Here is a 16,669-nt window from a genome sequence, read left to right on the forward strand (position 1 = left end):
GAAGGACTGAAGGATATAGTCGCGTAATGTGGCAGTAGTTTTTTCTTTTTGCCTAGAATTTTTTGTTTTTTTTGGACCAATGGCTCTTTGTCAAGACTTTTTTGTTTGGAAAGGATCATTTTAAATTTTAGACAAAAAATGTAAAGTACACTTTCCATTTAGAATAATTTTAATTTTTTTTTTATAAACTAAGATATTTTATTAGAAGACAAGATTACTTTGTGTTCAAGATGATAAACAAAGAACCCAAAAGAATTGTACATGAATGAAGCGATTCTATAAAATCTAAATGGAAATGCAACTAGTAGGACCCCACACATGAGACAAATTAAACTTAGTTCAAATCATCAATGATTCCAACTTGACATAAGATATATATATATATATATATATATATATATAGATATAGATATTTTCAAACTTAACGAGTCAAAATTCCAAATATTTGAGGGATGTTTTCCTCCAATCTACCTTCCCTAATAATAGCCATTGGATCTCAAAAGGCTTTAAAGACTACCTTCTATAAAACATATTAGATGGATCAACAAATGGTATATAGTCTCACCATTTATATAGGTGCATGCATATAACACCTCCCATGCTACTTTCCAAATGAAAAATGAGCCATTTTTCAGGCTTTAACACACTAAAGACTCTTCTATTTTACCCCAAATAATCTCATACTAAGAACAAACATCAAAATGACCACTCCCCTTGAATTTTCATTTCATCCTATTGGTCGCTAACCTCTTGGGGATATTTGAGTACAGCAAATCTGAAAGAAATTTCATTGACACCAATTTCTAAAAATGAAAACCTTTTAATAAATCTTACATTCCAGCTCCATTGCACCCCATCTAATTGACCATCCATGATTGAATTAATTGAAACATCCTTGTTCACTGAATAGGCATATAAATTAGGGTATAACTCCTCTAGAGAATGATTCCCGTACCAATTATCATGCGAAAACATTACTTAAGTGAATAAAGTTATCCCAATCTACAATAATCCTCCTCCATTGGTTACACCCATGCATTCCTCTAACTGATTTTGAAATTTAACCTCCCCATTGATGTTTGAAGTTTACAATTTTGTACATTAGCCCTAATGTTTGAAATCAAATTTAATATCAATATTTTGTCCATTTTATTAGTTAAGTTAGGTGGCCATTAAATTTTGCATCTCTGTGCAAATCTCATATTCACTAAAATGTATTTTGCCTTAAGTTTGTTTTTGACAAAAGGCCTTTTAAATTTCAACTAATTTGATAAGAATTTATTAATTTTTCCGAGGGAAAAAAAATAATTTTTGTTAGTAAAAGTTAATTGTCTGCCACAGGCCCACAACCACAAGGCCTACAACAAGTGCTTCAAATAGAAAATTTTCCATAGTTTGAAATTGGTAAAGCCGAAAAAGAGAAAGACAGATAAGAGCATTCACAGCAGTGGAGCTAAAAATTTAGCTTTTTAGCTCCACCAAAAGTTACTTTATCCATTTTACCTACACATATGCCGCAGCAGTGAATCTATTTTAGCTTTCAACGCAATAAAATAATATAAACATCATATTAAAATAATATAATTATTACAATAAAATAATATATCCTACTACATTTAAAAAAAAAAAAAAAAAAAAAAAAACATCACAGCACCGACCATAACCACTCTACCACCACCACCACCATAGGAAAAAAAAAAAAAAAAAAAAACCCATATCACCACAAAACACGGCACAACCACCGCCAACACAGCACCACAAAACAAACCCCCAGCACACCACAAAACAAACCCACAGCTACAAATCACAAATCGAACCCACCAAACCCAAATCCAACTACCCAAACGTCGAGGGACCAGAGTTGAGAGACCGGAGTTGAGCTTCGGTGACGTTGGGCTTCGACGACGTGGGTCTGAGGGACCGGAGTTGAGCTGACGTTGGGCTTCGGTGGCGTGGGTCTGAGGGACCGGAGTTGAGCTTCGGTGACGTTGGGATTCGGCGGCGTGGGTCTGAGGGACCGGAGTTGAGAGAGTGAATGGAGAGAAATGAGCTTCAGAGTCTCAGAGAGGAGATGACAGTGAATGAGAGAGAGAGAGAGAGAGGCACGGATAAAAGAATGAAAAAGAAATGAGCAAGTGGAAGCCAGTGGAATAAAATAATAGAATCCGGGTGATAAAATAATATTTTTATTTTTAGCTCTAATGAACTGTGCACATCTATTTATAGATGTGCACTGTAGCAGTGGAGCTAAAAAAAATGGATTTAGCTCCACTGCTGGAGCATTATTTGAGCAGCAGTGTAGCTAAAATTTAGCAATATAGCATTATAGCTACACTACTGCAAATGCTCTAAGGAATGTTTGAGTATCTGCCATTCGAAGTGTTGCTGGAGATTTTCCATAGACTACCCTTGAAATCCCTAATTCAATTTAGGTGCATTTCCAAATCATGCAACTCTCTAATTACAAGTCCTGCCTTCATCAATTTCGGTCTCACTCGATCACACTCCGATTCCAACAAATTAATTGTTAGGTATTTGGATGTCAAATCCCATGTAGAGCGCTACAAATTAATACACGAAGACAATGACAATAATGAACAAATTCAAGATCTTGAGTTCCCACTAAGGAGTAGATGCGATTGTTTTCAACTAGTCGGTTCCGTGAATGGATTGTTTTGCCTTTATGAAGAAAACCGCTTTATTCTTTGGAATCCTTGTATTAGAAAATTTATTACCCTTCCCAAGCCTTCCTTTACTGGCCTCTTTCCTTGTTATTTAGCGTTTCTGTTTGATTCGAGGAACAACGATTATAAGGTGGTGAGAATTGCATATCAATTAGTAAAAATTAGGTCCGAAGGTGTCAAACCACCTCTGGTTGAGGTTTACTCTATAAGAGAGGGATCTTGGAGAATAACTAGTGGTGGCGACTCGTATCCGCCTAAGATTACTATTAGTAATTGGCCCCATGAAGCAGCTTCTTTAAATGGAGCTGTTTATTTTCCCGCGAATGATTGGGGCGAAGCCCAGAGTTCAGTAGTTTTGTCATTTGATTTAGGTGATGAGGTTTTCCGCGTGATATCCTTGCCAAATGGTAAATTCAAATTGAATGCTCATATTGTTACCTCAGTATTCAAAGGATTGCTTTCTCTAATATGTTATGAGCATCAGCATATGGGCGAGTATTACATGTGCCGTGTCAAGTGTTATTCTGTTTGGGTTATGAAAGAGTATGGTGTTGTGGATTCTTGGACTAAACAGTTCACTATTGACCTCGATATGCAATATTGGAAAGTGTTAGGTTTCTGGAAGAATGATCGTATATTAGTGCAGAAAATTCAACTAGATGGTTCGATGCTCTTTTCATATGACCTTGAGAGCCAACAAGTGAACAATTTGGGATTTTATAGAAGCAGATGGTATTCTTATTGTTATGTTGATAATTATGTGGAGAATCTTGTCTTACTTGACAAACCAAATGATGCAGTTTCCAAGAGGAAAGTGAGCAAGAAGAGGAAGTGCAGGTAAAAAGGCTCGATTCAAGTATTCAACTCAAAATTTCAGTGAAGATGATAAAATATAGAGCCTGTTGGGCCTACCTTAATGGGCCGGACAGATTGGGACTGTTGGACCTGTGTGAAGATAGTCCCATGCGTTGTGAAAGCCCATCGCTGACAGACGCAGTATGGGCCCATGATCCAAAATCTCTATAGCCCAGAAAAACACTAAGATCCAAAAAGGGAAATGGTTGTTCACCACATTTTGGAGAATTGGTATCATAGTCCCACATTGGAAAGATCTGGAGGTCAAGAAGAAAAGCCACCTCTCCACCACTATAAAAGGACTGACATTCTCGGAAATCGGGGTAAGATTAATTGACCCTCTCTTGCGCTCTGAAAAAGTGAAACGACGACTTCTGACTTGACCTTCGGAGAGTGTTAGGCCGGCACCACACCGGTGCTCTCTAAAGGTCTTCTTCCGTTCGTTCTTGGTGTGCAGGTTTGCTTTGAGTCGTGAGTACGGTGTGACTCATTGGTGACAATTTTCAACGTCATCAGTTGGCGCCGTCTGTGGGAAACGTGTAGCGCTTAATCGCTTCCTAGACAAAAGAGTTACATGGTACTCACTCGCTCAATGGCAACCACGAATGACGTTCAGGAAGAAGCCCCCACGACTGCCCTTGAAAAACAGGTCAGGACGCTCGCCGCAGCCGTGGAGCGCCTAACCAAACAAAACCACGACCTAGAAGAGCAGCTGAAACAAAAGAATGCGGCGGTCAATAACCAAGGAGCGGATCAAGAAGGGACCAGCGCTGAAAGGAGAGATCAGGACGGACAGCAAGAGAGTAACGCCCCAAGCAGACCACTGCGACGGGACGTTAACATCCCTTCCCCGACGGATACAGCTCCACAATCCATCATCGTGGAGATGCAGGCGATTAAGGAACAGATGGATGTAATGATGAATGCTCTCAAGGGTCGAGTGTCAAGTGATCTTGACAACCTTGTCAACCGGACTGACTCGCCCTTCACGACAACCGTCAACTCCTTCCCCCTGCCGAATAAGTTCCGCATGCCGAATATGGATAGTTATGACGGAGTCAAGGACCCTCTAGATCACCTAGAGACATTCAAGACCCTGATGCATCTTCAGGGAGTGGCAGACGCGATCATGTGCAGGGCCTTTCCTACTACCCTAAAGGGCGCAGCAAGGATTTGGTTCAGCCGACTAGCACCCAACTCCATCAGCACCTTCAAGGAACTAAGTGCTCAATTTACCACGCACTTCATCGGAGGACATCGGTATAGAAAATCCACGGCTTGTTTAATGAACATCAAGCAGCGAGAGGAGGAGACGCTGCGAGCCTACATATCACGCTTCAATAAGGAAGCGCTCTCGATCGACGAGGCCGACGACAAAATACTGGTAGCAGCATTCACGAATGGGCTGAGGGGGGGTAAGTTTTTGTTCTCCTTGTACAAAAACGATCCTAAGACCATGTCGAAGGTTCTTTACAGGGCCACCAAATATATGAACGCCGAAGACGCGTTACTAGCCCGAGAAGATAGACCCAAGAAAAGAGACAGACAAGAGGATCCCCGGCAGGACCAGGGGCGGAAAAAGGGAAGGATGGGAGACCGAAGGGAGGACGGACATCCAAAACCCACGGGCGGAAGGTTCACAAGTTTCACCCCGTTAACCGCACCGATTGACCAAGTCCTAATGCAGATTAAGGACGAAGGGTCCCTGACGTTCCCAGGAAAGCTGAAGAGTGATCCCAGCAAAAGGTCCAGAGACAAATATTGCCGCTTCCATCGTGACCACGGCCACGACACGACCGATTGCTATGACTTGAAGCAACAAATCGAAGCCCTTATCCGACAAGGGAAGCTGCAGAAGTTCGTCAATAAGGGAAGAACGGATCAACCCCCACAAGAACAACATCCTCGCCGAGAAGACGGGCGGCCAAGACCCCCGTTAGGGGACATAAGGATGATAATCGGAGGAACGGCTGCGGCCGGATCTTCAAAAAAGGCTCGCAAAACATACCTTCGGATGGTGCAGAATGTCCAGCTGACGGGCACAGTGCCAAGGATAGCAAACAGAGAGAGCCCTGTTTTTTGGTTCTCGGAAGAGGATGCACGGCGCCTACACCATCCACACGACGATGCCCTCGTCGTCAGCCTGCGAACAGGAGACTACAACATGCACCGAGTTTTGATCGACAACGGCAGCTCGACTGATATCATGTACTATCCAGCATTCCAGCAAATGAGGATTGACAGGGAGCAGCTAATACCTACAAATGCTCCGCTTGTTGGTTTCGGAGGAAGTAGGGTATTCCCTTTGGGCTCGGTAACGTTACCGGTGACGGTAGGAGATTACCCCCAACAGATCACAAGGAACGTGACATTCTTGGTGGTCGATTGTTCGTCCGCCTACAATGCCATTCTTGGGCGACCTACACTCAACTCGTGGAAGGCGGTAACATCAACTTACCACCTAATGATCAAGTTCCCAACGGAGTACGGGATAGGAGAGCTACGCGGAAGTCAAGTTGCCGCACGAGAATGCTACGTAGCTATGATGGAAATGCAAGACCAAATCCAGGCCCTGAGCATAGAAGAGCACCGAACGACGGCAGCACCCACAGAGAGGCTGGAGGAGATAACCCTCGACAGTTCCAATCCAGATAGAACAACCAAGATCGAAACGCTTGCCAAACCAGCAATCCGTCAAGAGCTCGTAGCTTTCTTGAGGAGCAATAAAGATGTGTTCGCTTGGAGCCATGAAGATATGCTGGGAATCGATCCCTCGGTCATGGTACATAAATTGAACGTATTGCCCTCATTTCCACCCGTCCGACAAAAGAAGAGAGCGTTCGAACCGGAACGAGACCAAGCAATAGCGGAAGAGGTCCGCAAACTCCAAGAGGCAAGTTTCATCAGGGAAGTCTACTATCCCGATTGGCTGGCGAATGTAGTAATGGTAAAGAAAGCGAGCGGCAAGTGGCGGATGTGCGTGGATTTCACCGATCTTAACAAAGCGTGCCCTAAAGATAGCTACCCCCTTCCAAGGGTCGACGTCCTAGTAGACTCGACGGCTCAACACCAATTATTAAGCGTCATGGACGCTTTCTCGGGTTATAACCAGATCCGCATGCACGAGGCCGATCAGGAGAAGACTTCGTTCGTAACCAGCCAAGGACTATTCTGTTACAAAGTAATGCCATTCGGCCTGAAGAATGGGGGGGCAACATACCAGAGGCTAATGAACAAGATGTTCGCGCAGCAAATAGGGAGGAATGTCCAAGTATATGTCGACGACATGCTGGTAAAGAGCCGGAAGGAGGAAGACCACCTAGAGGACCTTAAGGAAACATTCGGTACGCTCCGATCCTACAACATGAATCTCAATCCGGGAAAGTGCGCATTCGGCGTAACGGCAGGCAAATTCCTAGGGTTCATGGTCTCCCAGAGAGGAATTGAGGCTAATCCGGACAAAATCCGAGCCATAGTAGAGATGACCCCCCCGCGAAATGTGAAGGAGATACAAAGCCTTAACGGCAGGATAGCGGCATTAAATAGGTTTGTGTCGAGAGCAACGGACAAGTGCTTGCCTTTCTTTCGCACATTAAAGAAATCATTCGAGTGGACGGACGAGTGTCAGCAAGCGTTTGAGGAATTAAAGGCATACCTATCTTCACCACCCCTATTGAGTCCCTCGCAACCAGGTGAAGAACTTTTCCTCTACTTGGCCGTCTCCTCTGCAGCCGTCAGCGCGGCCTTAATCAGAGAACAGGATAATGCGCAGAAGCCTGTATACTACGCCAGCCGGGCTCTCCGCGGTGCCGAAGAAAGATACCAACCCATGGAGAAACTCGCTTTTGCATTGGTCACGGCCGCTCGCAAGCTCAAACCCTACTTTCAAGCCCATACCGTGAACGTAATGATCGACAAGCCCTTGCGAAGGGCACTGAGTAATCCTGAAGCCGCTGGTCGACTGACGCTGTGGGCAATTGAGTTGAGCGAATTTGATATCAAGTACTGTCCACGTGTAGCCATTAAAGGACAAGCTGTAGCCGACTTCATAGCAGAGTTTACACATGACAAGGACAAGGGGGCAAAAGAGCCACTCCAGTGGAGCATCTACACCGACGGATCATCCAATTGGCGAATAGGAGGGGCCGGCATAGTTTTGATGTCACCTGAAGGAGACAAGATTGAATGTATGGTCCGTCTCGACTTCCCCATTACCAACAATGAAGCAGAATACGAAGCGGTGGTAGCAGGAATCGACCTAGCCAAAGCCAGCGGAGCTGAAAGTGTGGTCGTTCATTGCGACTCTCAAGTCGTGACCAATCAAATAAATGGAGATTATGAATGCAAGGGGGAAAGGCTGAAGAGATATCTTGATCAAGTAAGGGCGAGTGCCAACGGGCTAAAAGTGACGGTCGTCCAAATACCAAGGGAAGAAAATGAGCTCGCTGATCGGCTAGCCAAAGCCGCCTCAGCAGAACATGTGACGACACCGGGTAATGTACTTTCCTTTGTTCAACTCTTTCCTCTAATAGACCCCGACAATATGCAGGAGATACGCTCTGAAAGAAGCTGGACCACCCAGATAACTTCATACTTAAAGGACGGATTATTGCCACAAGAGAAGGAGGCAGCGAGGAAGCTGAAAGTCCAAGCGGCAAGATTCGTCCTGATCAAAGACATTCTTTACAAGAGAGGTTTCTCCCGCCCTTACCTAAGATGCCTCGGGGTTGAGGAGGCAGACTACGTAATGAGGGAAGTACACGAAGGAATATGCGGGAACCACTCTGGATCGCGGTCGTTGGTGCACAAACTGGTACGGGCTGGGTATTACTGGCCAACCATGCAGAAGGATGCCGAGTCTTACGTTAAAAGCTGCGACAAATGCCAGAGGTTCAGCAATTTTATCGGACAGCCAGCTGAGGAGCTGACCCCTATGACGGCTCCATGGCCGTTCGCTCAGTGGGGACTGGATATCATGGGACCTTTCCCAACGGCGGTAAGGCAGCTAAAGTTCTTGGTAGTGGGTATTGACTACTTCACAAAATGGGTAGAAGCGGAAGCCTTGGCCACCATTACAGAAAAGAACATTAGAAGTTTTGTTTGGCGGTGCATCGTATGCAGGTTTGGTATTCCTAGAGTCCTTGTCTCGGATAACGGGAGGCAGTTCGACAACGGCCACTTCCGGGATTTCTGCACACAGCTAGGAATAAAAAACCACTACTCATCACCCGCCCATCCTCAGGCCAATGGCCAGGTTGAAGTCACGAACCGATCCCTGCTAAAGATTATCAAGACTCGGCTCGAGGGGGCAAAGGGAATATGGCCCGAAGAATTACCGAGCATACTATGGGCATACAGGACAACGGCGAGGACTCCGACAGGAGAAACGCCATTCCAACTGACATACGGGAGTAAGGCGGTCATCCCCGCAGAAGTTGGCCTTACAAGTTACAAGGTTCACAACCATGACGAAGGCAGGAACGACGAATCTATGAGGCTACAGCTGGACCTGATAGATGAGGTAAGGTCGGCGGCGGAGCAAAGGATCGCAAGATACCAGGATCGCATGGCCAGACATTACAACTCCCGGGTCCGACACAGAGACTTCCAAGTAGGAGACCTGGTACTCAGGAGGGTCATGGATGCAGCTAGAGACCCTACACAGGGAAAACTCAGCCCCAACTGGGAAGGACCTTACAGAGTCACGGCATGGAAAAGGAAAGGAATATACCACCTGGAGACTACAGAGGGGGAGAAGCTACCGCATCCATGGAATGCTGAGCATTTGAGGAAATACTACCAGTGACAGTAACACGGCGAACGGCAACCAATTTTCCATTTGGCCTTTATTAACTATTTATGAGTTTTTTCTTTAAACTGTGCTTCTCTTGCTACAATCTTGTCGTGCCTTTTTTAAGCCCAAGGGGGCAGGCACTTTTCGTTTACGCATCTTTATAATTAGATACAATTATGATCTTCTTCTGCTTGGATGTCATTACAATTGTCCTCAAAGTTAACGAATGCTAGTTAAAAGTCCACAAGATGGACGGACACAAAATAAAGTCCACAAGATGGACGGACCATCTTACACGGATGTCAGCATCCTACATAAATGGTTACTTGAAATTCACAAGATGAATGTCCGACGGATCACCAAGACGGTGAGAATGATACAAGTCCATAAAGTGGACGGTATAGCCTCCACAAAGTGGACGGATCACCTAGACGGTGAGTAATTCTACAAGTCCATAAAGTGGACGGATCACCTAGATGGTGAGTAATTCTACAAGTCCATAAAGTGGACGGTAGCCTCCACAAAGTGGACGGATCACCTAGACGGTGAGTAATTCAACTAGTCCATAAAGTGGACGGTATAGCCTCCACAAAGTGGACGGATCACCTAGACGGTGAGTAATTCTACAAGTCCATAAAGTGGACGGTATAGCCTCCACAAAGTATACGGATCACCAAGACGGTGAGAATGATACTAATCCATAAAGTGGACGGTATAGCCTCCACAAAGTGGACGGATCACCAAAACGTTGTATAAATTATATACGTTCATAAAGCGGACGGTGTAGCCGCCACAAAGTGGACGGATCACCAAAACGGTGAATAATTTAATAAGTCCATAAAGTGGACGGTATAACCACCACAAGGCTAACGGACCATCGACTTGAAAAAAAAAAACAGCCCACAAAAGTGGACGGATAGTATATCGTATACGTCATAAACGGGTCCGATTAAAGTTGAGGAAAACTTTTTAAATGGACGGATAAACGGAACAGTTTGTCCAAATTTACGCTTAATATACAAGGAGACGGAGAGAAAATCCTTAAACGGATACAAATAATGAAGAAGCATATTATAAAAAGAAAATATTGTTCAGTACAAAAGCAAACTTAAAACAAACCGTTTACAAAGTACTAAAAATATATAAAAAGGGGGACGGATCCTCCTCAATAATTACAACGGGTTAATCGGCTCTCTTGGTCTTTATGACCGGACGGGTATACATTCTCGTATTCCGCCCCGTCACGAACCACCGACTGGTTACTTGACGCACTAGACATTTCCTACAATTAGCGATAAAACCTAAGACTGACGGGTTTGAAATCATTGACGGGTATAGTAAGCCTAACAACAATGCATGGACAGAAATGTAACTTGGTTATGTATTGAAGTACTTACCACACTTGGTGGATTAGGGGTGACGGTTGTTATAATCGGTAGATTCACGTCCACGACGGAGTGCTCTGACAAGGTTGACGGCTTCGCTCTGACAGTCGATTTCTTGTTAAAAATGTGAAAATGGAAGTAAGGCGCCTTGTATATATAGGAGATGCACGGAAGACGAAGCGACGCTTTGATCCTATACAACGGCCACTCAGAGATTGACACGTGGCAGGATCAATAATGTTGACAACCTGTCAGGGCACATCAACGAATTGTACCCTTCATGCAACCGTCAACTTGATGAATCTTCTTTTGACGGGTTGATCTGCCTGGAACCGTCATACTATATTCCAGAAATCCGTCAATCAGTTAAGTTTTTCTTGGTCTCACGGATACCTTTCCGTCATACAAATACCCGTCATGCCCCTACGTTAGGATCGTCACCCCATTGATCCTTTGACCCAAAAAACAGACGGATCATTGGGGTGAAGGGGGCAACTGAAGATGATAAAATATAGAGCCTGTTGGGCCTACCTTAATGGGCCGGACGGATTGGGACTGTTGGACCTGTGTGAAGATAGTCCCATGCGTTGTGAAAGCCCATCGCTGACAGACGCAGTATGGGCCCATGATCCAAAATCTCTATAACCCAGAAAAACACTAAGATCCAAAAAGGGAAATGGTTGTTCACCACATTTTGGAGAATTGGTATCATAGTCCCACATTGGAAAGATCTGGAGGTCAAGAAGAAAAGCCACCTCTCCACCACTATAAAAGGACTGACATTCTCGGAAATCGGGGTAAGATTAATTGACCCTCTCTTGCGCTCTGAAAAAGTGAAACGACGACTTCTGACTTGACCTTCGGAGAGTGTTAGGCCGGCACCACACCGGTGCTCTCTAAAGGTCTTCTTCCGTTCGTTCTTGGTGTGCAGGTTCGCTTTGAGTCGTGAGTACGGTGTGACTCATTGGTGACAATTTTCAACGTCATCATTCAGCATTTACATTCCTCAGTTCTTTCTTATTCTTGGTATATACTAGATATTTTTGCATTGCTATAAGTAAATATTAAGTTTCAAACCTCAATATATGGCTTTTGGATTTAATTTTTTCTTGAATGGATAAAAAGAGTAGTCATAATTTTTTAAATTTTTTTATAGGTAATGTAGCAAAATTTTATCCATTTACAGAAAAAAGAAAAAAGAAAAAAAAAGACATAATGTACAAAAATAACACAAGTCCGCAAACTCCTTGAAAGAGGAAAAAGACAGCCTGTTCAAGGCAGCCATCCAATCATACAACAATCACAGCAAAAACAGTTTCAACTACAATGATGTATGTTCTGTCCCCTAAAAAGTATGCCTATTTCTTGCCAAATAGTCCACATTAAACATGGAGGGATATCCCCCCAAATAATATTGGACTGATGATGGCCAAAATCCCCATTGTAGTTGAAGAAGATGCTCTAAAGAGTGTTCAAAATTGTTAAATATGATTTTGTGGTTTTGGCTGATGACAGGATGAGTCATTCACAAGCACGAAATGGTAAATGTAAATGACCACTTATGTTATTATCTTTTTCTATATGCTGAAAGTGTCACATCCAATCCATATTCTATATGAAAATTTGTTTCACTTTCCATTTCGTTAGACATGCTTAGATTTTTCTGCTGTGATCAACCGTTGCCTTCTGATACTGTGTTGTGTAACTGACATATAGTTTTGCATCAATGTAAAGTCAATAGAGTATAGCATTAGACCAAACATAAGTTGCTGTAACCATGTAACTGTAGGTAGAGTTGTGTTTTGTTAGGGGTTTTTATTGATTAAATGTGTTATGTTGTATTGAGTATGGGAGTTGCATCGATCTGACGTGACCCTAGTGACAACCTTAGGGTTTGTTTTTTTATTAAAAAAAATAAAAAAAAATAAAAAAATAAAAAAAAAAATAAAAAGAAGGAAAGAGCAAAAGCCACTTTTGGTCATTAAATTTTGCCTCATTTTTCCTATTTAGCTAGGGTTTCTAAAGTAGTAATGGAATCCTTAAATTTCTAGAATGATATAATTTGGTCTACATGCTAATTTGGACACTGACATTTCATGTGATTGGGCGCGTTTATGATTAAAAAAAAAGGTTCTAAATGGTTTAGAAATTGTACACCGGTAATCAAGGTGGATTACAAGTGCCATGTGACTACCAAGATGGCTTATAATTGCTTCGTGGTATTGACATGTAACAAAAAAAGAGGATAAGATTGTCCACTTTTCTGAACTTGAATTTGTTGTATAGTTCTCTATTATGCTGTTGGGAAAATACAAATTGGATTATTTTACAAATTTTTAACCATGTTGAAACTCTAAGGTCGAAACTGAAAAATGGGAGAAACTCTAAGGACCATAAGTGGTGTTTGCCCAAAAAATAAGTATTGTTTTGTTTAGCTGAATTATATGAAGTAGACTGCAGTCTATTGATTCACTTTGGTTGTTAGTTGATGTGGAAAGATTATTGACATTAATGGGGCAAGGAGGGTAAATTGGACCTTGTATTACTTCTCCAGTAATTGTTTTGGCTTTTCTATGGAAAATTGATTAGGGTTTTGGAGAGAGGACTTTGGAATTGAATTATGGGTATAGAATAGGATTTTAATTGGGACCTTTTTTTTCTATAGAAGTTTTATTTTACTAATCAAACAAATATAGTATAGTATTATTTAATTATTAAATGGCCTGGTTTGCTGTAGGGAGAAAATTATATCCATGTTTATGGTATATTATATAGAAATTAGAAGGAAAATGATGTAAGTGTAAGCAATCACAACTTAGGTTTCTTTTGGCAATTGGACTTAATAAAAGAAGGTAATCACAACCTCAAAAAGAACCAACGCTGTTGGACTCTTTCTTTCAACTTCTAGAGGAATTGGAATTTCTTCTTTTATGTTTCGTAAATGTGCAAATACCCCAATTCTGTTAGAACCTCAGTTAATGTGGACTATTTGGACTAAATGGAATCGGCGTTCTTTTGAGGATACAGGAAAATCTTTGGCTCAGTTGTTAGATTTATGTCATCGAACCCTTTTTGGTTGGTCTCAGTGTTGGGGTCTCTCTGATTGTTCTACACTTATGAATTTTCTTTTGTCTCTTAGAATAGGTTAGTGACAGTTCGTTTATTATCTTTCTTTGTTTACCATTTCACAACATGTAGTGGACAGATTAGAGAGGATTCAGAGGAATTTCCTTTGGGGGAGATCTGATGAAGTTTTTAAATATCCGCTTGTTGCTTGGGATAAGGTTATTTGGCCGGTGGAGGCAAGTGGTTTGGGGATTCTAAGGATTGGGCTTTTTAAACAAGTTTTGCTTGGGAAGTGGCTATGGCGCTTTGGGAAGGAAGTTACCCATTTATGGCTTCAGGTCATTGCCACCATATATGGGGAGGGTAGTGGAGGTGGTGCACTAGAGTTGTTAGAGGGACACATGGTCGTGGGTTGTGGAGGAAGAGAATTAGAAAAGATGCAAATAGTTTCTTTAGTCATGTGGTGTATGCAGAGGGAGAGGGTAGTCGCATTCGATTCTGGCATGACCCTTGGAGCGGTCCTACTTCTTTGAAAGAGTTATATCCGGAACTATTTGTCTATGCTATGGCTCAAGAGGCTTTGATTTCTGATCTGTTTTTTTATGCACCAGATGGGGGTGGTAGGAGTTGAAACTTACTTTTCTGTCGTGCATTCAATGACTAGGAAAATGGGAGATTTTAATCCTTTTTTTTTAGCATGTTTCTACCAGAATACCAAGGGGGAGAGTGATGATGTTCTAATTTGGCAATTGAATGGTAGTGGTATTTTTGATATGCACACCTTTTATAATTCTTTATTAAAATCCCCTTCTGTTTCTTTCCTTTGGCAGAGCATTTGGTGTATTAAGGTACCTAAAAGGGTGTCTTTCTTTTTATGGACTTCTGTTAGGGATGAGATTCTTACCATAGATAACCTTGTTAAGAAGAACTTGCCTCTTGTTAATTGGTGTTGTCTTTGTCAGTGTGATGAGGAAACTGTGGATCTCCTTTTACTCCATTGTAAGTTTGCTCATGCTTTGTGGAGTGAAGTTTTCCTTATGTTTGGTGTTTAGTGGGTGATGTAGTATATAGTTGACTCTCTTCTTTTCACTTGGAGGAATTGTTTGGGGAATTATTCTTCAAATGTTTGGAATATGGTACCGGCATGTCTTATGTGGTTAGTATGGAAGGAACGCAATGCCCGAACTTTTGAGGACATTAAGAGACCTATTGAACTGTTTAAGACATCGCTAGCTAGGACTTTGTTTTGGGGACTCACGCATTGTACTTCCTTGTCTGATTTTCTTATTTCTCTTAGATCTGCTATTTGATTTGTTTGTATTCTTTCTTTGCCATGTGTTTACAATCGTAAACACATTGCATTTTTGCTATCAATAAAACTTTTATTACCTAGCAAAAAAAAAAAAGGATCACAACAATTGAGAGAAGTAAATGTAAAAGATTACTTGTTAGACAATTTTTTTATAGCATGGTTGACTGGTTTGGTGATGGTTGAGCTAGTAGTCATGTGCTAGTGGTTAAAAAAAATAAAACAAGGCAAATAGAAAGTGGGGCTGGTGAATCACTTATCCCCTGCTTGCTGCCTTCAAAGTGTTGCATCTTCTGTTCTAGTTTGCTGTTCTGGTCTTGTGCTTAGATGTTGTTTGCTGCTAGTAGGTTATTTGACTAATCCTCTAGGTGGAGTGTAATATATTTGCTGGAGAGTTTGTATGCACCCCTTTCTTGGTGTAATTTGCTAGTTTGGGGGAGTTAGTTCTGTTTAGTTTTCAAAATGGGGTTTGCAGTTTGTTTGCTGCTGGTTTGGTGTTTTGGACTTCACTTTAGATCTTTCTTTTGTTTTTTTTAATACATTTTTATTCATAAATAAATAAATATATATATATATATATATATATATTATCATTGTACTTTGGCTGTTTGTTTCTTGGATAATCAGGGAAAAGAAATGAATTTCAGGATTATTTACTAGTATGATTGATAATACAAGGAAATTTTCCTTTACTGTTTATTGATTTGATTTTGGTGTTTTATATGAATTTATTTGTTGATTATCTTTATTATCATGACCAAAAAAAAAAAAAAAAAACAAAACAAAACAAAACAAAACAAAGACTGCAAATACAAATATTTAAAAAGTGGGAATTGATTGGAATTCATTAGTTGGTTGGATTCTTTGTACGGTAGAATTGGCAGTCCTTGGACAGCACTTGGTTAAGGGTTCGTTATAGTTTATTTTATATGGTTTGTAATATGACACAATTCTTGTCTATTATTGTTGTATTGGTAATCTGATTGTTGTTAGTAGGTGATTTCAGAGTATGGTTGGTACTAGGAGAATTTTTTTTTTTTGCTAATGATTTTATAAATTGAAGATTAATATTTTTTTGTGATTGTCATTTGTGTTGCAGGTAACAAAAATACATAGGGCTGAAGGATGCATTCACGTAATGTGGCAGCTGTTTTTTCTTTTTGTCCAGATTTGTTTTTTGGCCTATGGATCTTTGTCAAGCCTTCTTTGTTTGGAAAGGATCATTTAAAATTTTAGACAAAAATGTTAAGTGTCTTTCTAAGTCTAGGCTAGTTTTAATTTTTTTATAAACAAAGATATTTTATTAAAAGACAAGATTACTTTGTGTTCATGTTTTTCGAATTAATTCCTCCAATCTACCTTTTAATAAATCTAAAAAAAAACTCTGGCTCCAATTTCTCAACATGAAAACCTCTTAATAAATCTCAAATTCCAACTCTATTTCACCCAACCTAATTGACTATCCATGATTGATGATTGAAACATTTTTGTTCAATGAATATGCATATAAATCAAGGTGCAACTCTTCTATAGAATGATTCATGTGCCAATTATCATGTGGAACCTTACTCGAGTG

The 16,669-nt window shown here is 41.3% G+C and overlaps 1 protein-coding gene across 1 annotated transcript; it reads left to right on the forward strand.

The window, feature by feature from the left end:
* Positions 1 to 2,355: 2,355 nt before the first annotated feature.
* Positions 2,356 to 16,403, forward strand: LOC115987469 (F-box/kelch-repeat protein At3g23880-like). The gene is made up of 2 exons (XM_031111014.1): positions 2,356 to 3,521; positions 16,193 to 16,403. The coding sequence occupies exons 1-2, from the start codon at positions 2,356 to 2,358 to the stop codon at positions 16,194 to 16,196; spliced, it is 1,170 nt and encodes a 389-aa protein (XP_030966874.1). The 3' UTR covers positions 16,197 to 16,403.
* Positions 16,404 to 16,669: the final 266 nt, after the last annotated feature.

The sequence above is a fragment of the Quercus lobata genome, chromosome 4 (assembly GCF_001633185.2).
Source record: "Quercus lobata isolate SW786 chromosome 4, ValleyOak3.0 Primary Assembly, whole genome shotgun sequence".
Taxonomy (NCBI): Eukaryota; Viridiplantae; Streptophyta; class Magnoliopsida; order Fagales; family Fagaceae; genus Quercus; species Quercus lobata.

Coding starts and splice junctions, on each gene's coding strand:
- LOC115987469 (XM_031111014.1), top strand. CDS start 2,356: ATGTTTGAGTATCTGCCATTCGAAGTGTTGCTGGAGATTTTCCATAGA.